This window comes from Vidua chalybeata, chromosome 1 (assembly GCF_026979565.1).
Source record: "Vidua chalybeata isolate OUT-0048 chromosome 1, bVidCha1 merged haplotype, whole genome shotgun sequence".
NCBI lineage: Eukaryota > Metazoa > Chordata > Aves > Passeriformes > Viduidae > Vidua > Vidua chalybeata.
In genome coordinates this window covers 79,694,374-79,719,858 of record NC_071530.1, presented here as the reverse complement: position 1 = coordinate 79,719,858, position 25,485 = coordinate 79,694,374, and the positions used below count along the sequence as shown (strand labels likewise).

The window sequence follows — 25,485 nt, the reverse complement described above, 5'->3', positions numbered from 1 at the left end:
AACAGCCTTTGGAATAACTAGGATCACCAGTGTGGGAACTATCCTTTGCCTTACTATTCCCATCAAAAATCACACTGAAAAAAATGTGCACAGTCCCCTCACTGAATTACTACTGGGTTTGATGTATCCACTTATCTATAGCAATGATAGTACAAAAATGCCCATTTGAAAAGTGGTATTTGAAGCGTACATGGCTTGTCAATTCTCAGTATGAATGACTTGCACAAGGATGAAATATGTTCATCTTCTTCAGAGAGGAAGGTCTTGGTGAAAGACACGAGTCCGTGGCAACTTAGAACTCCAGTGAGTATCCAGAAATCTCCTGGAAGCTGGAGCATGGTGTTTCGAGGTTCAATAAAGAACACTTCAACCCTTCTAACTTTATTTATTGCCATGTCTAAATTAAAAGTATTTTCTATAAAAGATTTTCACATATTTCATTTGTATCATTGTGAGTTATTTAAAAGAAAAAAAAATACAAATTCCAACAGGGAAGGACCTCTACAATCAGAATTTGTTTGACAGAATCAATGTTCCACCTAAGTTTTATAAGTTATTTGACTGTGGAAATGAATGTTGAAGTCTCCTGTATTGATTTGACATAAAATTGAAAACAGTTTCTCCATTTTAGCCTCTATGAATGACAGATGCAGCAGGAATACTGATTGTCTCTGCTTCCTCTTCTGAGGAAGCAAACTTTGGGAATGGTTTGTGGACCACTAAGATACATGACCTCCTGAACTCAGCAACAAAAATACACTGGTTTTTTTAATGATTAATAAGTGTGCTTGAAGTGTGAGGCCCATAGTGTCTAATTAAATGGAGCTGCTAATATTTCCCTTTTAAGATTAATTCCTCCATGAAAGGTTTTCTATGTGAGACACCAAAAAAGCTGCAGCAAATAAGCAAAAAAAGGAAAACATAAAAAAAAAAAAAAAAGGAAGAAGGAAAAGGGGAGAGATGGGGAGGGAAAGGGGAAAGCCCATTCTACTAATAACACTGATGACAAGAGACTCAGCTCTGGTATAGTAACACACAAAAAGTATCCGTTCATTCTTATGTAATGCTTCTGATCCATTATATATTTATAAGTCCTGAGCCAGATAGTAAGGAATTTTGGCAGCTATCAGATGCTTGTTTTCTTATGTAACACAATGAATTTGTTCGCCAAGTAGTGGAAAAGGTGTGATATTTTTCCAGCCTTACCTTCTTTATTTAGACAGCAAGCAAACTATCAGTTAGGAAATAAATCTTGGAACATAATCTTGAGGAATTTTAAGTAATATGAATGAACAATAGGGCTTAGTTTTCCATAGATACACACACACAAAAAAAAAAGAAAGAAAAAAAAAAACAAAACAAAACAAAAAAACCAAACAGCTCTGCATTTAGCCTCTTGAAGGTAAGTCCTGATACAAGAATATTTACTACCAAAAAGTAACAATGTTCAAATTAATTAATCTTTATTTGAGGTAAAATTAAGCACACAGGAGGAGTGCTTATGCACACATAAGTGATAGGAGCACAAATACTTGTCATGATTTTTCAAAGACAGCAAAGTTAGTGTCACTATAAGATGTAGCATTATAAGCCTATTGTATAGGTTTATTGAGAATAATTTTATAAAAGCACCATAATGGAGTCTATGATTTAGAAATAATTTTTTTAGAAGTGTTCCACTGTGTATCTAACTACATAATAATGTTTACATTTAAAATCAGAAAAGAACTCCTGGAAACCTTTTTTTTTTTCTTTTTTAACATTACTTGACATCACACAGAAGGGCTACTCCACGGAGTACCCAGTGCTCTGGAGGCTGACGGGTTTTAAGATCCATAGCAGCAATGTAATTAAGATCTGTTCGACTGCTCTTTTTGTAGACTGGACATGAATACAGACGTGGATCTTTTGCAGCTGAAAAGACAGAAGAGACATAAAGAGCAATTAAAATAAGTTGAAAAAATGGGGCCCTAAGGGAATGATCATGAGGCAAATGGAAAACTGAATCCAAGTTCAATAGTACTCTGCTCTCTATTTGCTATTGCCAGCTGAAGGACATACATGGTTTGAAATTTCTGTAGGTTTAACATGAGCACCTAGGAACTGATGCAAACCAATATATGTAAATGGACACTTTAGAGTAATTAGTGCTCTTTTTGGTTCAATCTGCCCACTGAACACTACTTCTTATCAATGTATTATTCCAAAATGAAATTTCCCTACTTTTGACAACCTGGCTTGAAATGCATTTAGTATTTGAGAGTACAAGTCATCAGCTATTTCACAGCAGAATTAGAACAGTAGTCTAGTCATGCTCAGTACTTCAGTATTCATTATTTAGTATCTTGGCTGCTGACCATGCCTTTTATAAAACATTAGCTATGCAAAATAGCATGTTAGCTAGATTTGCTTTTAGAGGTGGAATGCTTTTCAAAAGAGTTTTCCAATTTTATGTTTTGCAGTGAATTATTCTATTCTGTTTTACATCCCTATTCAATAGCATGTCCTATTCTATATGCAAAAACCCATCACATTAAGATAAATTACACATTTTCACAGCACTTTCCTTAAGCCCCATAAGTTTCCTTTCCATTCCTACATTCCTTTACTGCCTCAAAGACAAAACATCTCCCACCACCTCACTCTACCTCTTGCTTGCTTCCATGACCTCAAAATCAGACTTGTCCAGGAAAAAAAAAGTTTTTATAAATATGCACATTTTTAATATATATATGTTATCTATAAACACAATATATACCTGTATATATATATGTGTGTGTATGTATATAATCTGTTAGTATCTTGTATGTTGTATATACATACATACATATAAATTACATTCATTTTTGCCAGGAGTGAAAGAGATTATTTAGATTTAGGTTATGGAGGCTACAGAGATCACAGAGTTAATGTATAAGAAAAATGGCATTTTAGGTCGGGGCACATATTGTCAATATGTACAGCTTACCTGTTACAAAGCTTTTAACACCATTAGGACCACGTGTAGAGACCTATCTAAATATTAGGAAAAGTGACTACAATCAATTATGAGGGAAGTGTGATAACACATTTTCAATGGAAGACTGGGAAGTCTTCCCCATTGAAAGAGATTTGCTATCTATACAATGATTAGCAACAGCCTCATGAAATCCCTGCAGCCCAAAAGATTTCAATGCAGTTAAATAAAATGTTATGTTGTATTCAATGGAAATAATATCCTTTACAATACTGTTACTTACTGTTATTCTCTGCATATATCCTTATAACTGGCATCAGCTCAAAGAGGACCTTGGGCTTAGATTCTGTCAGTCTCATGTTTCTTCTGTCCCAACAAGCTCCTTCTAAATACAGCCCATACACGTAGACACCTTCTGAAGGAGGGCTTGTGATGTCATCCTTCATCCATTTAGTGACTTCATTGCACAGCACTACACTGTCAAGAGCCCATCCTTTGTTAGCTCTCGTTATTTCCTGCCCAAACCAGACAAAAGTCAGGTGGTTACATTTTCACATGAGTACAGAATCTTTTCCCACCAGTTATTAAAAATACATTTGTATGGTCATAAAATATCCTCTTTAGTACAAAAAAAAAACACCAATCCTTTACAATATTCATGTTCACAGAAGTCTGATTTTTCTCTAAGGGAGAGATGGCATGGCACTGCAAGAAAGCTTTTGGTATTTCTTCCACTATATTTGATTTTAATTTCTTTCTATTATATAAAGTATCTAATGACTATACCAAGTAATACAACCATTAAATGTCAATGGTAGCCAGCTAGCCAGCTTCTGTGAACACAAAAATTTCACATATTTGATGAGATGAGAAAATATTACCTGCATGTGGTAAGTGAAACATATTTCCTATTCCTGCACCTCTACTCTTCAGTAACTGTATTCCTAATGAGTAAGAACTCACTCAGCTATAAAGTTATGTAAAGAAACTGCAAAAAAACCTGTTAGTTAATGCACTGGACAACACTCAGCTCTCTGTAGCCCAGTTATTTACTATGCTATGCAAATAAGTTATGGCAAACCCAGGTTTTATCCTGGTCTTCCAATGGCTTCAAAAATCTTTCTTTGAAGTAATTGGAATGAATGCTTGTCCCATACTGCAGTTCCATAGATGATCTAAAAGAACTCAAGATTTATAGCTCAGTGATCGTTCCTCTTTCTCATTTCTATTTGTTTTACCACACAGCAAAGTCCAGAAACTCTTTTTGGTGTTTACTTGGGATATTAGGTTGTTACATATTCACAGTTCCTTTTTACAGAACCATAAAATTCTGTAGTTTCCAACTGGCTTTGATCCTACTAGTAAACCTTTTCCATGAGTTTGGATGCAAAAGACAGTCCTATTTTAGGACTGTTCACTCAAAGAAATATTTTGTTACATAATTCCAAGGCCATATGCCTGAAATTTTAGATTACACTACCCAGACCTCAGCATAAGAGGGAAATATTTTTCCTACATCACAAATCTTCATTCTCTTCTCCAAAAGTTTGGGCTTTTTTTTTCCTGAGGTCCCATTGTATTTTCACCTGAGTATTCTTTCTTAATTTTACACATTCCAGATGCTTATTGTCTCCAGTATATCCCTTTATGTTGATCAACACAGGCATATATTGCTTCCTTTTAAAGTAAAAAAGTTGTTGAGCAGCTAACACAATCACCAAATCAACATACATACATAAGCAAACACATCAATAAAGGAAAATCTTTCTTACTTCCTGAAGACAGACTTAATCAGCTACTGAACAGCAGCAGTGGAATGTAAGACTAATTCTGAATAGCTTTTCAGCCCATTCTCCAGTCAGGTAAGTACTGAACACAGAACAAAACAGAGGTGGGGGGGAAGGTAAATTCATGGGCTTAATGGCGATTCTCAGAGAAATCTCAATGGAAACATGAGACTAAATATTTTTCTAGTCTACCTTAATAATGTTGTGAGGTAGCTTCTACTCATTTGGGCCTTGGTCAACGCAGGAAACATAATTTAACACATTAGTGGTTGTTATACTGAAAAAGTATATGTGAAAGAAGAGCAGTTAACTCAGGAAATGTTAGACAGCCACAATCTTCCCATGTGTATAAACTCATCCTTCATCAGACAATACAATTTTTTTTTAAAAAAGCATGTAAAAAACTAAGCAGAATAAGAATTCAAACACAATTTACCTGTCTCACTGCAGTTAAAAATCCTTGAGGATTAAAAAACCCTGTCATCCAGAAACAGTTTGGTCGACTTTCAAAAATCCACTTGTAAAACTGGTGGTTTCTTTCTAGAAGCTCAGTAAACCAGAAACCAAGTGTACTGGAAGGCCAAGATGCCTAAAAACCATAAACATGTTTTAAAATAGCATATTGCTGTCAAGAAAAGCTACATCTTCCCATGGTAATAAACAATATAATATTAGAAAAGTGTATTTGAAGATCATCTATCATATCTTAACTTTATTCTGATGCTTATACTTTGCATCCCACTGAAACCTGAAGGAAATTCTTTCTCTGTTTAAATTCATGTCTACTATTCCATTTACATGTTTAATGCTCTCTGTGGAATTGTCCATTTTATGACATTTTTGCAAGGTTAGACAGCTGTATAAGAAAAAAAGAAAAATTGTATACATGTCTTTATAATTCCAAGGTCAATATACCAAGACGTGATTTCTGTAAGACTGTTCTGCATTTTTATTCTTCTGAATAAAACCTAAGGACAACTGAACTTGGACTATGTGGAGATATAGCTGTATTGTGAAGCATCTAGGTTCACATCTAGGTTTTCTACCATGAAAATGCTTTGCCAGTAGAAACAAAAAAAAAAAAACAAACCTTTTTTCTTTCCAAAAAAAACCCCATTTTTCTTTCCATCAGTTGCCATTAACAGGTCTAATTATCCCTGAAAATAATTTCTGTGGGGAGAGGCTGAGATCTGGGCTTGTTTCGCTTGGAGAAGGCTTAAAGGAGGCTTAAATATGTTTATATCTCATGTGGAGGACAGAAGAAGATGGAGCCTGATCCTTTTCAGCAATTGGACAGAAGGCAATCGGTTCAAGATGAAATGTCAGAAATTCTGTTTCAACTTAAGGAGTTTTTTGTATGTTTGGCTGGTGGTTGGTTGATTGGTTGGTTTTTACTGTGAAGATGATCAAACAGAGGAATGGGTTGTACCTCTCTGATTCTGGAGGCTCCTGGGAAACCTGATTTAACTGACCCTGCTTTAAGAAGTGTGATTAAACTACACTGTCTCTATAGGTCCTTTCCAGCATCCACTATTCTGTAATTATGTGGCTATTACTTAAACTCAAAGTGCATTGATTTTGACCAAAATGGACAGGCCACCTCTACTTAACCCAGAAACGGATGTTCAATAATTATATATGTCCAATAAATAACACCATCTTAGTCCACTAATATATGGGTGCTAATTTTTAAAATCCATCATCACATTTTAAATTTCTCTCCTCTCTCTGGGTTTTTATACTGCCAATATGTAACAGATTGTTAAAATGGCACAAAGCTGCATCCTTCACATTCATTTCAATTTTCATAAATGAAAGAAGGCTTGTTTTGAGTATGTTTATTTTAGCACAAAATCAATTCCAGCAGTTGCACAACTCTGGTTAACACTTCTGAAACAGTTTGAAAAAAATGTTTATTATAAGTCTAGCAGTTTAATCTAGTCTTCAGAAATAGATTTTTTTTTTCCAGAACAAGTGATGTACACCTACCTTTTTCCAGCTAGCAGGAATCCTTCCATCATACATGCAGTCTAAAGCATCCGTCAGATTTTCACTCATAACTATTGTCCCATCAATGGCAAGTTTTAGATCAGTCAGAGTGCTTCTCACTAAAGAAATAACTCTCTGCATTTGTTCAATCTCCTGTCGCAAAAATATGTGCATAGGTTGAAAAGGTCCCATGTTCTTTAGTTTTTCTTTTACCTGTTGGTAGAAAACCAAAGATCCTTCAATAGAAGTGAAAAAACAAAATTGGCTTTATATCAATGTTAGGCCCCAGTATGATCTTTGAGACATAACATAATTTATTTATGAGCTTAAATGGTCAGTTTGGCACCTCCCTTGAATTATCTGCAAGAGAGAAATACAGGATTTGTTCCAAGAGAAATCTGTGATGCTGAGACTGACTGTTTTTAGTCCAAGTCATTATTTAGTCTTTGAGCTAATGCCACTTAAAAGCTTGTAGGGTGTTTACCTTAGTTCAAAGAATTCAGCTTTAGTTCCAACAAGCATTCCAAGGTTCTTTTTGAACAAACTAATCAAGACTAATTGCCCCAGCCACTTTACTTCAACATAGCAGCAATGCCTGGGAACCAGGCAGTCTTGTATTCTAACCAAACTCACTGATACATTTTTAATCAGAAGTGTAAAATAAACAAATAAACAGCTGCATTAACATAACTAGAAATTTTATAGTGTCAACAACCTCAGTTAAAAGTTGATGATCCTACCTCCCTCATAGTGCAAATGACAATTTAAGCATTAACAGGTTTAATATTTCTGAAAAAGTCCTTACAAAAGCACTTCAGCACACATTTAATGACTTCATTGTAAACATCAATAGTTTGGCCACATTTCTATAAAATACAAAGTATTTCCTGTATGAATTAATTCAAACATGCTTTTAGAAAAGTTTTTGGGGATTTGTTGGGTTTTTGTTTTTTTTTTTTTCAATCCATAAAAGGCAAGATGGACCAAATGTTTTTACCAGAATTTCATTAACTCACTTCAAATGGTACATAATCAGCAGGAAGTTTTTCCAGCATATCATCAGCAAGTCTGGCTACAACTGCCTCTCGAGTTTCACCTCCTCCACCAGAGCTATCTTTAGGCTGAATACTGAGGATGGTGTCCAATACACCTCTGGAAACTTTACTTTGGTAGGTGATATCCGCATTGGGGTGCAAACCAAACACTTCTGGTGTGTCATAAGCAGGAAGGCTCTACATAGCAAAATATAAAAAGAGTACAACTGGAGATTTAGAAGCAAACCATTAAAAAAAAAAAAATCCCCCCAAAAAAATCCCCAAGCAAAAAAAAAAAAAACATAAAACTCAACACACAACAAAACCAAGTAAAGAACAGGAAAAAACCCTCAATTACTGTTAAGTAACAAGCTAGATTTCTTCAAATAGTCTCAAGCCAAATAACTTGCTGTGATCTATTTGTCATGCCATGGCCCAAATCACACCAAACAAATTGTGTTTTAACAACTATACACTATTTTAATAATAAACTATTACTCTCATATATCTACACCTTTTATTTCAAAGAGGTTGTACCCAATGTCTGGACTCCATTCTTTGCCCTCTTTAATAACTCTGTGCTTTTAGGTATGTCCCACAAGCAAAACACATGAAAAGGAAAATATATATTACTGTCAAGAAAATTATAACATTGATAACAATAATTAGTTGTCACTAATAGATATGCAAACTGCTAGAAATCAGTTTAAAAATCTGTGAATGAAAGACAAAATACAGGTACTCAGAAAAAAAGAGAAAAATTATAGGGAATCAGGAACTTCTGAGAAACAAGTGATTAGCTTTCATTTACCAACCTGTATGTACTGAAGGTATTGATCCACCATAGTACATTTGGGTATGCTGTATCCTTTGTAGAAGCTGAATTCCTGACTGAATGTGTTTTCACTGAACCAAATCTTTACAAAGGTGTTCATGAGTCTTTTGTCAAAGTCATCTGTCACACGACCACCATACTGGATCTCACCTATCATATAACAAACAGTACTCCAGCAGATCCCCTAAAACCAAGCAGAAACCAATGACTTCAGCTAATCCCCTTCTTACTTACTTAGACCTGCCTTAGTAAAAACAGCTGATGTACCATGTCTGTCCCATTTGAAAGTTACTTTCCTATTACTCTTCATTATAATCTTGCATTCCCTGAACACTGCAAGGATTTCTCAAAATTTCACCAATTCCCATTTCAATTCAAGAGCATCTTGAAGATAGCAAGAAGGTCACAGTTATATTTAAATTCTCCTTTCACTTAAAATGCCAATTGCAAATTGCTCTGACACAGACCTCTCTGTATGGCAACTGACCATATGAAAGTGAGAAACATAGGAGACATTTTTGTATAGTCATTTAAAACCACTTTTGATTTCTTCATGCTGCAAAGATAGGTGGGGTGGGGCAAATCTTATTTTTACTCGAAATAGATTTAAACAAAAGAGTATTTGAAATATCCCTTTTAAACTAATTGACTTAATTAGAATTGAAAAGAAGGTCTATACTTCTAAGGTTTATATTTCTGAGATGGCTGGAAAGGATTTTTTTTTTTTATGTAGAGGTTAATACAGAAATTAAACATGCACTGAATTAGAAGTCTAAGTCTGCTGCTGTAGAGACAGATATACTTGAAATATTGAATATTTGTGGAGAAAACAATAAGTTAAAATCATTCTTATAGTTCAGTTATTAGGAAGCATTTACATACATTCCACTACTAGAAAGTTCCATCATCTTAATCCATCTTTCCCACAAAATTATTAATTACCTTCTTGGTATCCATGCGATTCAAGTGGTTTTGAATGAACTGCACAGCAGCATTGAAATCAGCTTGATTAAACTCGTAGGGAATATTCCAACCCAGAGACCCGAATTTGCGTCTTTCTTGAACAGTGGAGTGCAGAAAGGCTACAGCATACAACAGTGGTTTCCATTGCGCCATTTTACTGGCATCTAATAAATCCTGGTTGACACCTATTGATTGCAAATGGGCTTTATGAGAATCACTGTAATTGTCTTTTTCAAAACTACTTCAAATCAGTACTAAAATATCACTCTAGAGATAGTCACTTGGCTCTCTGCCTCTCCCAAGGGTAAATTGCTGTCCCACAAAATGTTCTGTGCCGGAGACAGTTTATAGCATGTTATTAAATTGCTCAAATTAAAAGAGTAAACTTCAGGGGGAAAAAAACCACAATTCACTAATAGCTGAATTCACATCAAGTTACTTTCTGCACAGAGTCTTTGTCCTTTATTTTATGTAGTGTAAAGAGCATTTGATGACCAACCATGTCATTTTTCTGCCAAAAGACAGAATATTAAAAATTCAAACACTTTGAACTGAGATACTACAAGCCAACATGAGAAAAGAAAAGGCATTCACTATTTTGATATCCAGTTAGTTGTGGCAACAGAATGTCAGCAAATCATCTTTTTAATTTTCAAAACAAAAACTAAGATGTGCCCTGGCGTCATTGCGAACAGTTCCTCGTACTAGCTTACACCTTCTACCAGTTTAACCTGACCACACAATTGCATCACAGTCCAAAATCATTAGCATTCTATCACTCACCACTGTATGTTCTCTTTAGTCCAGCTCTGAGACCTTGTGGTGGTTCATTGGTAAACTTAATCGACATTTGAAGGAGAGTGATGGGGAATTGTTTGTGAATGTCAGTTGTCATCCATAGTCTAAAGCTTTCATGAACATTCTCTGTCTCTATTACAGTGTCCATTAACTCATCGAGAAAGTCAAGTCCAAGGTGGCAGTTTTGTAGAAGTGCCCAACCTCCCTAGTTTAAAACAAGAGAATTTAAAAAGTTATCAACATTGTTAAAAAACTGAAATCACTCCTTGATGGAAGCTAAGATCTGGGCTGTTTCTTCTGGAGATGGTGTTAGCTTATTTGTTTTTTTTCATCTGAACAAGTGGTCCCTACTTGTCTCATCTGGTCTATTCAAATATTCTCTACCTTTTCCATTTCAATAAATTTAAAACATACCTTGTCATTACTACAGTGCTGATAGAAACTGATACATTTTGACTTGCATCAAGGAGTTCAGGAGTAGCTCCAGAGAGCAACCTGCTCTGCTAAACCTTGTAACTCACAAGGGTTCCAGGCTTGGAAAATAATCAAATAAACATACATTATTAATCTATTGCTATCAATCAATAGATGTCAAACTTTTTAATATGAATTATCATATCTCATTATAGGCATCTCATATACCTCTTCATTAAGAGGGCTTGTGAGATAGTGAGGGAAGATAACTGATTTTCTCTTAATTAAACTAAAGGTGCTCCTTTCCCCTGTTTTTGAATGGGTTTCTTCTCATTTGATCATTTGACCATTTTGATGGTCAGTTAATTCCTTATGAGAACTTATCAAACAAGAATCTGAAGCAAAAGAGTAAAACAGGTGATAAAAACAAGCTCATAGCACAGGAGAGTAAGATCAGTATTTTCACACCAGCAGGCATAGCAGTAGTACCACCAGATGCGCAAAGAATGCCAAATTGGAACATCTCACCTTTTTCAAACAGATAGTTTTGTTCTTTAATTCCTCTTCCTGTAAAATACCTGTTGTCTCTACCTACCAGATTGTCCCTCCCAAGTCCAAATTCAGACTACAGCAATACAAAATAACTTGCTATACTTACCTTGTTTTTCTCAAGTTTATGTAACTATCAATAGCATATCTGGAATTCATTTTCTTCATTTAACAAAATACATCCATATTACTAAAATATAAAACTGAAAATATAATCTGAAATGCCTACAGAAGAATATTCACTGGTGATATAATCAAAAAAACAAAAAAATCAATTCAGCTATGTTCATCAATCTGCAATCAACTATAAAAACTCCATTTTATATGAAAAACACTCCATTTTCAATGAAAAGCATCTGCGCAGTATCAAGAAGCTTGTTATGGCAAATTGAAGGAGTGTGAAAATACAGTTCTCTTGCTTAGGACACTTATATAAATAAATGTAGGGGTTTGCATCAGCACTAACTACCCACCAAACAACATTACCTCATGGCAGGATTTTTGTTTCTAAGTGTTTAAACACACAGAGGAAAACGTTCAGATTTTTGCTGCTTACATGAGCCATTGTCTGCTGCAGAAGTTTACGAGCATGGACTCCTTGCCCCTGGCCCATGGAAACACAATACGTTTCTGTCTTCAGTCTTTTTCCCAAAGCAATAATCGAGTCCGTAGGATCAGAGCCCATGGAAAGAAAGCATATGAGGGGAGTACGTGGATCTGACTCTTCCCATGTTTTCTCCAAGTCCAAGATGACTCCCTCTGCGTATTTCTCCCCCATAGTGTCAGTGATATATTTTCTTGCCTATATTAAAAAGGGTAAATTTAACTTGTGACCTAACCATTTTATACTGTTTTCTTCCCAGTGTAAATATTACCAAAAAGTCAACTGAAGACCAAAAGCTGCTAAAAATGTATATCAAAACTATAAATAAAAGACAAGTATATTTTTACATGCCAACACATCATACTGTCTTTGAAGGTGTTATTTTTTATAGCCTTATACAACCAGTTAATTTTTAAAAAATAATTATTATATTTCATATATCTGTATGTATTTTTATATATAACTATAATTCGAGTATAATAAAAAATAACAACTTCTCTAAAACCTTAGAAAAATTTTAATGATTTAAGGATATCTCCATTAGATAGTGTAACTCTTAGCCTCAAAATCTAGATAAATAAGAGAAAAAGACTAAAGATGGGCTTCAAACCTCCTTTCTCACTCCACAGTTAAATAAGCAATGAATTAACAGTACTAATGATTAAAATAACTATCACTAAGTAGACGATCCAGAGGAACAGGTGAAAACCAACTCTTATCCCCTCTTTATGTATCTTTAAAAATTCTAGATTATTGTTCTTTTTCTCAAAGAAATAGGAAAGGCTCTTTGAAACAGTCTGAGATGATCTTTCTTGTAGTCTTCGCCCCACACATTTATCTTGTCTTAGATAAATCTTCCCCTTAATACCTCTGGGTTACCTCTCAGAGACAAAAGACATTCAGCATTAAATATTTGATAAACTATCAATTTTCAAAAAACCATGGAAAGATGAAAGTTTACTTTGCCCCATTAACAGTAGGGAGGAACTAATCTCATGTGATCTGTTTCAGATACATAGCAGACATCATACAGATATTCTTTACACAGTACTGCTTAACCCATTGACTGCAGTTACACCAATAACTGGTGAGATTTTCTCAGAATCCAATCACAATGTCTAAAGATATACATCAATAAAATTAACACCACACTTCAAGTGATGCATTCTAATTTCAGTAAATCATCATTAATTCTTCTGAATTGTCAGTAATGTTATAATTTTTTGTTCTTTTATACTGGAGAAGAACATAAAGGTTAAAAATAGGTTCTTAGAAAATGATTTCTCTTTAAAAAAGGTCTATTTAATAAACTTCAGTTCTGTAATTTTTTAATAGATGTCTTTAAATTGAGAGCTTTGAACAACTTTTATTAAAGATTTTTCTAAAGTGGTTCTAATTCTTCCATGCAAGAAATAGTTTCTCAATTAAATTGTTTTCAATTTTCCCTCAGCCAGTCAAGTTCATTAAAATATTTGACTTCAGTTTAACACTGAAGTCACTTCTAGAATTCTAGTGAGCAAGCAAGGATAGCCAAAAGTATCTTCTGAACTAATAAAACAGATCTGGATAAACACATATGATTCCAGCAGAAATCACCACAATGAATAATATTTGTTCAATATATTGGAATAATTTTTTTATCACTGCCCTTGTAACAAATACATAAACAGTCTGAAAAGAATTTCAGAAAATACAACATAAAGGTCCATTACAAAATGGACCTTTAGCATTATATAAGACAGTATGGACCTCTAATCTGAAAATATTACTGTAGTGATACCTAAATAGACCATGTAGGCTATATAAATATACCTGAGCTATGGTCCTGTCAGGACACCAAGATCTGATAAGAAGAAGATGTCTGAAGCTGTCCAGAGATTGACCATAGCCACTAGGAACCAATTCTTCTTCGGGATTCTTACTATCAAACCAGATTTTCCACTGTTTCTCTTCTCTGGAAATCTGCAATTATACCATCAAAGAAGCAAATATTACAAAACAGACAACTCATATTTGCACTGCCACTAGGCCTCAAACTTTTAATGAGAGTCAGAGACATGAAATCCACACCCAGGTATTTGTTTAGAGTCATTCTTCCACAGATTTAATAAGGCTATTAAAAATGATAGGATAAAAATTCATATTTATAGTATGCTATTGTAGAATGCAGCACCCTGGAGTATTCATATTCTGAAAACAGGAGCTATTAATCAGTATGTTTTATTCTGATATAATAGCATAGCTAGGTCAGAATATGGATAGCTAGGCACAGACACAGCTTTGAGAACAGCAAGTACATAATTGTACACATGAATGTACCTTCTCCCTAACTTTTACTCCATGTAACCAGAGAAATATTGGAACAAGCATCAAAAAACATAGTGTAAGAAAGCACAATGGGAATGCAAGATAATGTAATAACCAGAATAAAGTTGCCATGTATTAATTGGATAATGGCAAGTTGAATCCCAATCCGAAACTATTATAATTTTAGAAAGTGTGAACACTCTACACTCTTCTTATTTTCCTGGGCGTGGTTGAGATTTTATATCAACATAGGTTGCTAAGCAGTCAGGGCTATAACTGAGGCTATCTGTTGTCAGTTTTGTTTCTCTTCCATAAAATTAACCAGTTTCCACCATATGGCTTGATTGCTACCAGACAATTACATGTTAAACAAGAGATCAACTTTCAAAAGCTCTTACGTACTTGATCAAGAATATCTGAAAACTGTTCAAGCTTACTGAGCTCCACCAAATTCAACCAAGTCATATCCAGAATCCATTTAGCTGGCTTAGGAGGACAAGCTTTAAGGTCTAGTGAAGCACCGCCTGCAAGAAATTGAAATTAGTTATTAGTACTATTGGAGAGACAAAGAAAAATAAGAGGGAAAAAAACAAATACAATAATCCAGTTTTTAAATCATGATGTTACAGGAATTTTCTACCTTACAAAACCATGCCATATTTGATTAAGCTGAGTTTGCAATTTGGTTAATTTATATTATTTTTTTAATATTATGTAACTTAAACAGAAGTATTAACCAATTTATATTTTGAGGCTTTACTGGCTTTTTGTGCAATGTGCCTGGAAATAAAGGCTTTTTGGGAAAAGATATTCTGAAGATTCAACATGGAAAAATTCACACATATAATCCATAAATAAATACTGCCTGGAAAATTAAGTCTCTTGAAAAGGTAATATAAAATTGATCCAAAATTTCAAGGGAACTCAGTGCTTGTATGCAGCTGAGGCCAAAGCCGTGACCTTGTCACATGCAGCTGAGACTCCAATGTTCTTTTAAAATGTTAGCATCATTTTCTGCTCCTATTTCCTACAGTACTATAGTATGTTTAGTACAGTAATGACTTTTCTAAGTTAAAAACATACCTGATGGTATTTGAGCAGCAGAAAACAATATTCCTTTCAAATTCTCATAATTATAAATATATATTCATCAATATTCAGTGTGCTGCTATAAATTAGAGCTGCCATACAATGTTGTCTGTCACCAGATCAGAATGATAAACATGTATTCTTACAATTGACTGATTTCTCATGTACAAAAGGAAGGAGCATGCTGACTAGGAGATACAAATACATAAATTTTCTAAAATAATAATGTGCTCTCCTTATAATTTATTCATAGTTCCCACCTTTAATAAGTGTCAGAAATTCTTCATGTTTCACTCTGTTTCTTTGTATATCAATCTTCAAAGTAAGAAGTAATGTGAAAAGAAATTTATGCTCCTCATAGAGCCCTCGGGCAGTATATTTGAATACTTCATAAGTCATATGTTCAATAATATTGGTAACCCTCTTGCTGGTTATAGGGCTCTTGGTAGACCTGTTAGAAGAAAGGTCTGCAGTTGAAAGTTGATTTTTCTTAGGCTTTATAAAAGGGAATACAATGCAAAAGGGAAAAAGCCATAGTTCAATATTTTCAAAACATGAAAAATAATAGAACACAAACAGAATATCAGACAGCAAGCTGGCAACAACTTTCAGATTGAAGGAACAAAAACAACAAAAAAATCCTTTCTAAAGAAGTCTTTTTGTCCAGCTGAAAAATCAATGTAGTATAATGGTTTTTAAGTATCTAATGCCAAATTTTGAAGGACTGTAAGTACATCAGAAGGGTCTTTGCCTTGCTAACTTATAAAGTTTTATGGGTATTTAAGCTGACAATTCCTGGTCAAGACTGTAAGAAGCAAGAGTCTTCTTTCTGATATTAGTTCACAATAAATCTTTACTGTACTACCAGTACAGGCACTTCCAGGACTAGGTAAATACAAATTATACTTATTGTTAGCTAATTTACCTGGCTAGGGAGCGGTCAAAAAGCCCCAAAAACTGTCGAAGAGATGTCTGATACATGACATTGACCATGCTCATCTCAGTGATAAGGAAGTACAAGATGCTACCTCGAGTTGCAACTGAAGAGCAGGAAAGAAAAATTTGTTCAAAGTAGAAATGTAGAGCAGAAAATTTTAACTCTCCAAAACATGTACACTGATTTTCACACTAATGATAACTGAAGATCCTTGAGTTTCTCTATTCTTTACTGCCAGAAAAATAATAAAATCATTCATTTAATCCTCATGTATACATCAGGGGTAAAAAATATTTTCTGTAATTAATGCAAACTATGTAAAGTCCAGTTTTCAAATACGAGCATATCTGGAGGTCTGCAATATTGAGATCATCAGCAGAACACATAAAAATTATGGCTGTTTAAAATACTGTTTATGTATCCAAACAAATTTTCTTTTTACAGACTTTTACAAGACTCATATAGAAGTCAAATGAGCTATATTGATTTAAGTTACCCAGCACTGATTTAACTTCTTTTCAGTACTCATGCAGTTTTAAATGCAAAGGTTTTACAATATCTGCAATGTTTCTGGTACACTAACTGTATCATCTTATACATTTCGTAGAATGCAGGCAATTACAGAGAGCTATTTTCCCCCCTGTTTTTTTCACATTATTACCTGTCAGTTAAAAGTCAAAAGACTCATGAAATTTTTATGACTATAATAACCAAAGGATAAATGGTGAAGCATTAATCAGAACAGATACAGAGGGTATTTAATGTTATATAAGCTCTGTAAATGAATGTCAACATGTTGAACTCAAACACAGACTTACCTAAACACCCTAATGACTGATGAGCTTGTTTATAGAGCAATAGGAAGTCTACAAAGAGAACAATTCACTCAATTTTATAAATTCCACATGAGGCATAACATTGACTATTTTCTCCGTTACAGCTCAATATGACATCTCCTGGATAGATTTTACTTACAGGAAAGCACAGATCTCTCCCACCAGTTTTGGTCTTCCTGATCTCATCCTACAATTTCTCCTACTCTGAGTACTGGTGTTTTAAATATATGGACCAGCTATTTGTCTTCTATGACTACCTTCACTCACCAGGTCTGTACTCTTCGCGGGCTGAATTGATCTGTACTTCAGTTTCAGCAGAAGTTTGCAGTTTCTGTGTTACTTCTTCAGCAGTCTTCTTAGTGTTACTCAATACAATTAGTAGGGTCTCATCATCTGCCAGAGAACTCTTAGTGCTTGTAAGTCGAAATAAAAGGTTATCTTCTAGGTCTTTAATCCTCCTTTTGTTCGTAGTCACATCTTCAATAAGATCAGTTCTTTCTTTCTCTAATTCCTATTGGATTACATGGTAATATTTGGGAAACAGAAGAGCAATCAAAAATAAAAGAAAAAACCCAAATATTTAGCTTAAAAAATACTGATCCTACCAAAACAGTGTAGGTTAAAACTAGCTGAATTAATTTGGGGAAATAATTCCAGTGGTATTTCTGACACAATATATATTGCCAGGATCTGAACCTGCTACATAAGTAGGCATTAACAAATCATTTCTACAAATATTATGGAAGATGCTTGTATCATGCCCTAAAAGAATAACAAGTTCACTGTGATTTGTCTTCTCTTTCTGTTTCAGAAAAGACAAATGCAAGCACCATTCCAGACGTAGGATTTTATTCCCCTTTATGGAATCTTATCCTCATTTATGCCTTGCTTTACAATTGCCATATTGAAAACTTAGTCTCAATGGCCATGCTTAGTCATCAAATCAAGAATCAGATATTTCAAGAAGTGCCAATACTCCTCCATCAGACAGGGATAATTTCAGTCTCTCACTAAAATGCTTCATTAATCAAGAAAGTATGTAGAACTTGAGTTACTTCACTAGAATTATTTTATACATTTAGTAATACATCTGGGTATTTTATGTACCTAGATTCTTTTCCAGTGTCCAAATATAGAAGATGAATAACTATTAACCAAGAGTTTTACATTAAAAAAACAGCTATGTGAAATCCCTAGAAAAATATTTTTCGGCTATAACAATCTGTTCAGTTTATTCTTAAAATTAACCTTTAAAAATTTAATATAAATTAGTCCATCAGAGATAAAAATCCTCTACTGAAATATAACTAAATGTTTCAGTACAGTGAAGTAAAGAGAAAGAAAAGAGAGAGGATGGGTTAAGAGTTTTTCATAAGAGAAGGTTAATATGAATCTTATGAATGAACAGTAAGTGAGCCAGTTGGTAGAAATATTTGCTGTCTAGATAAATACTTCACAAAGTTTACAAAGGTCTGGTGAATAATTTTAACAATGTCTCTCTGAACTTGGATGTTCCACGTGCACTCCATCATTGCCAAGTCCATTTCCATGTTGCTTACCGGCTGCTAATATTCCAAATAAATAGGGACAACACTAAGAAACACAAGACGTCTCTTATAGCACTAGAGACATAATGGACCTGAGCCCTTAGCAAGGCTTAAGGAAAGGTTTTACTCCCCCATTTGAATAGTCTTCCTTTATACAGCTTTGAAAAACTATTACAAATTTTGAATTTTTTTTTCCACATTCTAAACTTTTGGTCTTCTCAACCTACATTCTCCTCCTACATTCCTAATTCAAACACTTATTTCTTTTAAAGAATGCCCTTTTACCTTAAAAAAGAATTTAAGAAAAATCACCTTATTATTATCAGATTTAGAGTTTTTTCTTGGTATATTGAAACATCATAATCATCACCAGGTAGAAAATACTTAGTGGGACAATCATTTTAGAATAATGCAAATATAACATAACTTAGAGGATGTGCTTACTTATTCAAAAGATCTGAAAAAATGGTTGAAAATAGACAAGAAAACTACAGTTATCTGCATTTCAATCAACTGCTGCTTCATGGAACTGAGGAAAACAGGTAACAGTTTCATTAAGCATTCTTTTCATGCAAGTTTGATGAAGTGAAAACTTCTAAATAGCATTAAAAGAAAGTTATCATCCAATTAAATATAATAATTAACATACTGTGCCAAATTAAACTTCATGTTTTACTGATTCAGTTCAAAAATTTAAACATACTTTAGAATTCAACGCTTCATAAAAACAGAAAGCAATTCTCCTCACAGGAGCCTGAGAAACAAGGTGGAAACAGAGTTCACCAAGCCAAAGTGAAGTAACCCTAGATGAAAACCTTAGTGAAAAGCTCTTAAGCTCATCTATTAAGCACTTAAAATGCTTTTTGCAGATCAGAAGGTGTAAACAGTTGAAAGCTTTCTTCGTATCTTCAAAAATTTCCAGTCATAACACCAAGGATGCAGAAAAAATAAACCAAGTTACCATGTACATAAATTCAAGGAACTTGCACCAAAGAGACTATTTCAAATCCTGTTTTAAGGAGTTCATTTCACAAGCAGATGACATTTTGCTAACTGTACCAAAGAATGCCATTTCTTGTTAATATTCATAACATTTGAAAGCTGCTACATAGCTTATATCATCCTGTCACAAAATGTTTCACAAGTAAAAGAATTTGCATCAACTGTTCCTTACAAAACTTGACTCTTTTTCCAGCAAAAATCTTGATATATTAATGTGAAAATTCAAAAAGCCATAAAGAGGTATTACATATTATAACTCCACTACTAATCTGACTTACCTATGACACTAAATAAACAAGCTTTTTGTCAAATTACATAACAGCCAATGTATCAAAATAATGATATCATTAAAATATCATAAGTTAGAATACCTTCAGACATATATCAAATCTCTCAAATCCTATTATTCCAAGAAATATAGTAGAATCAAATTTATACAGATCTACCAGCTGCCCTTGACCTTATGCTTCCCTTGTATCTTGAATTGGCTTACATTCTGGTGGAAAATTAGAAATCAGTACTAGTGTTCCTATCAGTAAACAATTAATTCTGTGAGATATATGCAACAAAGATTCTCTTAATGGACATAGCAGACAACAGAGAGTCAGACTTTGCAGAAACTTTAAATACCATGCTGTAAACACTCCTTTTCCTTGCTGGAGGTCTAAACCTCATTCATTCTAAGACCAGAACCATGTAAGAGATGGTAGAATGGGAAGAAGGATAGAAATGTGCATAAAAATCTTGAAGAACTCTGATTTCAAATCAATAATCTCTTTTTGGGACAGAAGTTCCACACATACATTGTAACACTGGATATCACCAATCAGTCATACTGCTCGAATCATTTGGCAAACTGTCTCACAGTAAAATAATTCCACCACTCTCCTTCCAAAGGCTACAAAAGGTAGTAAGAATCCAGACACCTAAGAGGGAGACCCCCAAATTCCCAAAGATGCATCATTAGACATCATAGGAAAGTGTTTGGATGGTGTGATGTAGTCAAATTGATTCCTCAGGAAACCTTGAACCACAAGGTGTATAAACAGAGACCAAGAAAACTGCAATATGGTAAGTAGATTCTGTAGAAGTTCCTCTGCCTGTCAAGTGGTCCACTTGTCATTTATCTAGAGGAAATATACCCAGATGGTTTCAAACAAAGCAGTAGTGAGTATAACACTCTGAGAAGTTGGTAGAGAGAGCACCGTATGTCCATTTATTAGACATTCCCACTTAGTGACAAAGAGGCCATTGAATAGTAGAATGAGTTTCATTTGGAAGGCACCTACAGAAATTAACTAGTTCAACCCCTGCTTGGACCTAAACAGCTCAGTTGCTCAGGGCAATGTCCAGGTGAATCTTGAAGCCTTCCCAAAAGAGAAATTCCACAAATCTTTGGTTAATCTGCTCCTGGGCTTGATCACTCTTGACGTAATTATTTTTCCCCTAATATCTAATCAGAATTCTTCATGTTCCGTCCTGAGTTTTACTTCTCCATCTATTTCTTGACTCCTCTGAGAAAAGTCAAGCTCCTCCCTTTCCTGTGTCCTCCAAGCAAGCACACAGCAACAGCAATGACTGGAGGAATTTGATAAACTGTCTCCTGGAGGAATGTACTATATTTCAAGGCCCGAGAAGTGAAGTTTGGCATAAGGCTTTGTGAATATACACACACAGCATGTTTTAGATAGACAGCGATAATTTCTTTACATAGTGGGTTGACAAGCTATCAGTGGTTGAAGAGGAGCTGATGGTGCAATGAAGCTGTCTGACAAAAAAGAGACCTTAACAGATTGAGTGTGATTTCTCTCACGAGATTCATGCACTGTTTGGGAATGAAATGCAACTACTCGACGTGAACAAGATGACTGAGTTTATTAAAAAGAAGAATCTTACATTGGTGGGGCAGAAGGAGGTGTTGGAAGGACGGGAGAACCTCAACAGATACCACAATAAGGAAACAAAGATATTCCTGTCATTCCTCTCTAGTAAAGGTAAACTGAAACTATTGACAAAATCTTAGTAAATACACAGTCATAGCTGCATAGTGTTTCTTATGATATGAGCATTGCCTGATCTTACAGCTACAGGGATTAGCTGTTCCATAGTTAAAAAGGTACCAACCAGCCTCCCTCCAGAACTGCATGTGGCATGTTGATTGGGACTGGCATCTTGAACCTGGATTTCCTCAACTAATATATCTGCAGTGTCAAAAGGTATGTCAGTAGGTAGCCCATTTTCCCTTGGAGCAAGGAAGTAACGAAGTCCGAATTCTTTGCATTAGGTTATGTTGCCATGAGCCACAGGGCTTGTAGACAGAAGAACATCAGTTTTGATTTCAGGCCCTTTTGCTTTTCACAGGCTATTCTCATGAGGTTATAACTCATTGAGGCAGGATAAATAAGGTTAATACAGTACAGTTGCAACAATAAAGAGACAGAGAAACTTCCACATGAATGAGTCAATTGCTTCTATGCCACTTTTTAAACCATTACAGATAGGTTATATTAAGAATAATCATAATAGAGAGAGCCAGAAAGTCACCTTGCAACATGGGTATAGAGAGTAATAAATTAAAGTAAAACATTCTACAAGTAAATATAAGAACTACAGACAGGAAAAGAGATACAATCAATTTTACCTGTTTCTCTGTGAGAATGACTCTGCCTAAGAGTTGATTTTCAAGACCTTTCATGGTTACAGTAAAGTCAATGATGGAGGTTTGAGCACTAATTTCAGGAGAGTAACAAGGATTTGACAGTTTTGTAGTAATGTAAAGTCTGAAGCCATTCATAACATCCACTTCCTTATCACCAACTTTCACCTTAAGAAAAATGTTAAAAAGAAGTCTTGAAATATAAAGAGCCAATACACACCTTTTCAGATACTGCATATAGGAAAAAAGGTTACATTTTTCTGCTTAAAGGCTTAAAAATCCAGTTTTAAATCTGAAGCAAAAAATTTGTTAAGAACAGGACCACCTTAAATGGTCCATTCAAACATTATTTCAACTTCTTAAAGTTGTCATAAGCAAAGGAACAAGCAACTCTATGCATTAAATATATTAACCATTTGTGAACTTTAACCCTTCCTTATTTTCTCTTTTATTAGCATTAATCAAGTTTAAATGAGTTTAATTTTTTATAGTCTTATATTTATTAGGAGTTATTTTGCTAAGGAGAAGTTGTGGGGAGGGAAAGGGAGGAAAGGGGAATCTACGTATGTTTTCTCACTTGTTTTATTTTTACCTTGTTGGCTGAACCTGTTTTAATGATGTTTCTCTCCAAAATGTTATCAAGTGCTGGCTCCAGCTCTTCTCCAACATCTTCTACTAAAAGAGGTCTTCCCAAAGAAAGGCTGTCTTCTAAGTGGTTTCTAAAATACTTGTGATTCAAAGAAGTGATCTAAAAACACAGATGCAATACCTTATGCCCTTTTACCAATCTTTTTCTTAGTTTCATATTTATAAATTATTTAATTTTCTTTAAAGTACTGCCAAAAGCAATGATCCTGTGAGTAGACTGTGAGTAGTATTAATGCAAACATTGTGAGCTCAAGGAAAGTTAACATCAGCATACCCTATTGCCAGATCTCATGGAATGCAAAGTTCTATTTTTCAGCTGCAAAGGTAGAAGCAAAGCAGTGCTGAGCACTTCCAATTTTGATATCCTATGAGTGCAACTACTCAAGAATTTCACTGGAAAAATTCACAGGAACCTTTTAGCACCTTCAGTTTTATCTTGGATAACATCTCCAAGTCAAACTGCAGCAGGGTCAATTCTAAGATAAGTATTTTCCTGTGTTTTTTTTTCACCCTTGAAAATTAGAGGTTTACATGGAACAGGACCTTAAATAGTATTTGCTTTAAATAGTCCCCAGTATAACTGAGATTTTTCAACATGTTCAAAAAGCACATTCAGCTTAGATGTTAATAAAGTTGCAAACAAATTAATAATAATTTTTATTATAACTAAGCAACCGTTAAAGGTTTCCACACCTAGATAACAATCACCATGAAAGTGGTGGTTATAGTCACAGAGCCACTCTATTATCACACCTCAAGCTACTTTTATGGATTTCAGGGTTTTGTTTTATTTTAAAGCTGGTTTATTGATGTAATTATAATTGCAGCAAGTAGGGACATTCTTCCTTATATTTTCTTGTTTGAATTGAATTTGTGTATCTTGCCTCAGACTGTACATTGTAGCATTACATCTTCCCTGTACATTTGCAGAGTACTTAGCAGCTGACATCCATGCTAAGACGACAAAAATTAACAACAATTTCTGATTAAAAGATGAAAAAATATCTTGCTATATCATTTATAAGTTATTCTTCATTTATAAACCCTTACATGAAATTGTATTAATCAACTAGTTGGTAGTTTTTTCCTAACACTTACACTATTCTGAAAACATGTTTATTACCAGACATTGCCCATCCAGACTATTTTCCAAAGTTTATGTTCTGTTAAAATAAATTTGTTAAACAAATGGAGTCACTGGTACTAAAGGATACACTTCCACCTCTAGTCAAATCTTAAATCCACTAAAATATATCTGAGATATTCTTTATATTCAAACCAAGCTTTTTGTATAAATATCATGTCCTAAGCATTAGGGGAATCACAGAATTGTAATGCTTGTAAGCTTCTAGGGATTTTGAAAGCACAAGCATTTCTATTACCTGAAGGTCATTTCTGCTTTCCTTGTTTTTAATCCAAATTTTACCCTGTGCTTGTGGATCAATTAACAAAGGATAACGAGATGCTTTAGTGACAATGATTCCATTCTGTATGGATAAGTCATCATTTGGCAATCCTTGCAGGTTCCATTCACTGATAGTTGGAGCATCAGTCAACATTTCTATGAGGTTCAAGTTGTTACAGAAAGGAATTTTTCGGCTTTTCATTTCCTTTTGCCAGTCATTTAACAGCAGACTACGGAACTCTTGGTTAAAAGGACCAGAATAGGACAGAAAAGCTGTAGCCAAGAGTACATCACCTCAAAGAGAAAAAGGAGGGAAAAAAAACTGAAACAAACCAAAGCATTACAACTTTGCCAATTCTATTAATGAACAGACTGTTTCCTTCACTAGTTGCTAGTTTTGTTATGTTTTGGCTGGTAACTGAAGAACACACTTTGACCCAAAAAGAAGGCAAATCAATCTTTTTTTCCAAGACTCACTGCATGGCATGACAATGGTACATTTCAGTAGAGACCACATTTACTTTGTTCTTACTATGCAATTGTAGGAATCAAGAGATCAGCATCTGGCAGCTTGTTAAGGTCAACTCAACACACACATAATGCTATTCCAAACACCAGATCCTGCACAAGCAGGATATAGCAGAGAGGACTTAGTCGTGAACTTTTAGTTCCATCATTTCCTTGTGCATTCATAGGAACAGGCTTAAACAACTGGGGTGTGTGTTGTGTTAGGAGGGTTGTGGGGCGGCAGGGTGGAACCCCTTATAAGTACTGATTCAATTAAATTACTGTAAATCAATTACGGTGATGAGTACTGGCAATAAAAACTATCAGAGACATCATTATGGAGGTATTAGTGTGACAACTTTTAAACTTCTATTCATTTTCAAAATTTCCCCCCTAAATTTCATGACACCATAGCTTGAGGGGGTTTTGTACCTCTGAAATAAGAATGCAAAATTTAAACTGGAGAAGATATCATACTTTTATACTGAGCTAGTATTTTTTGGACACTTTCAAGTTATCTATAAAAGAAATAAGATGAATCTGTGGGGAAGGTATCCCGGATTTTTAATAAGTTAATATACATATATATATTATAGCAGCAAATAAACACAACTTAGTTACT

The 25,485-nt window shown here is 34.5% G+C and overlaps 1 protein-coding gene across 1 annotated transcript in view; it reads right to left on the bottom strand.

Moving 5' to 3' along the window:
* Window positions 1-1,355: 1,355 nt before the first annotated feature.
* Window positions 1,356-25,485, bottom strand: part of DNAH5 (dynein axonemal heavy chain 5) — a 120,644-nt gene continuing 96,514 nt past the window's right edge. The window contains exons 63-79 of the mRNA XM_053942412.1: window positions 24,334-24,650; window positions 22,896-23,051; window positions 22,289-22,471; window positions 17,366-17,609; window positions 16,251-16,365; window positions 15,586-15,776; window positions 14,639-14,760; window positions 13,742-13,891; window positions 11,882-12,127; window positions 10,348-10,567; window positions 9,544-9,749; window positions 8,582-8,785; window positions 7,749-7,964; window positions 6,733-6,945; window positions 5,180-5,332; window positions 3,240-3,471; window positions 1,356-1,914 (exon numbers count right to left, since the gene is read on the bottom strand). Of these exons, the coding sequence (XP_053798387.1) occupies window positions 1,763-1,914; window positions 3,240-3,471; window positions 5,180-5,332; window positions 6,733-6,945; window positions 7,749-7,964; window positions 8,582-8,785; window positions 9,544-9,749; window positions 10,348-10,567; window positions 11,882-12,127; window positions 13,742-13,891; window positions 14,639-14,760; window positions 15,586-15,776; window positions 16,251-16,365; window positions 17,366-17,609; window positions 22,289-22,471; window positions 22,896-23,051; window positions 24,334-24,650 (3,320 nt within the window). The 3' untranslated portion in view covers window positions 1,356-1,762. The remainder of the gene's footprint in view (window positions 1,915-3,239; window positions 3,472-5,179; window positions 5,333-6,732; window positions 6,946-7,748; window positions 7,965-8,581; window positions 8,786-9,543; window positions 9,750-10,347; window positions 10,568-11,881; window positions 12,128-13,741; window positions 13,892-14,638; window positions 14,761-15,585; window positions 15,777-16,250; window positions 16,366-17,365; window positions 17,610-22,288; window positions 22,472-22,895; window positions 23,052-24,333; window positions 24,651-25,485) is intronic.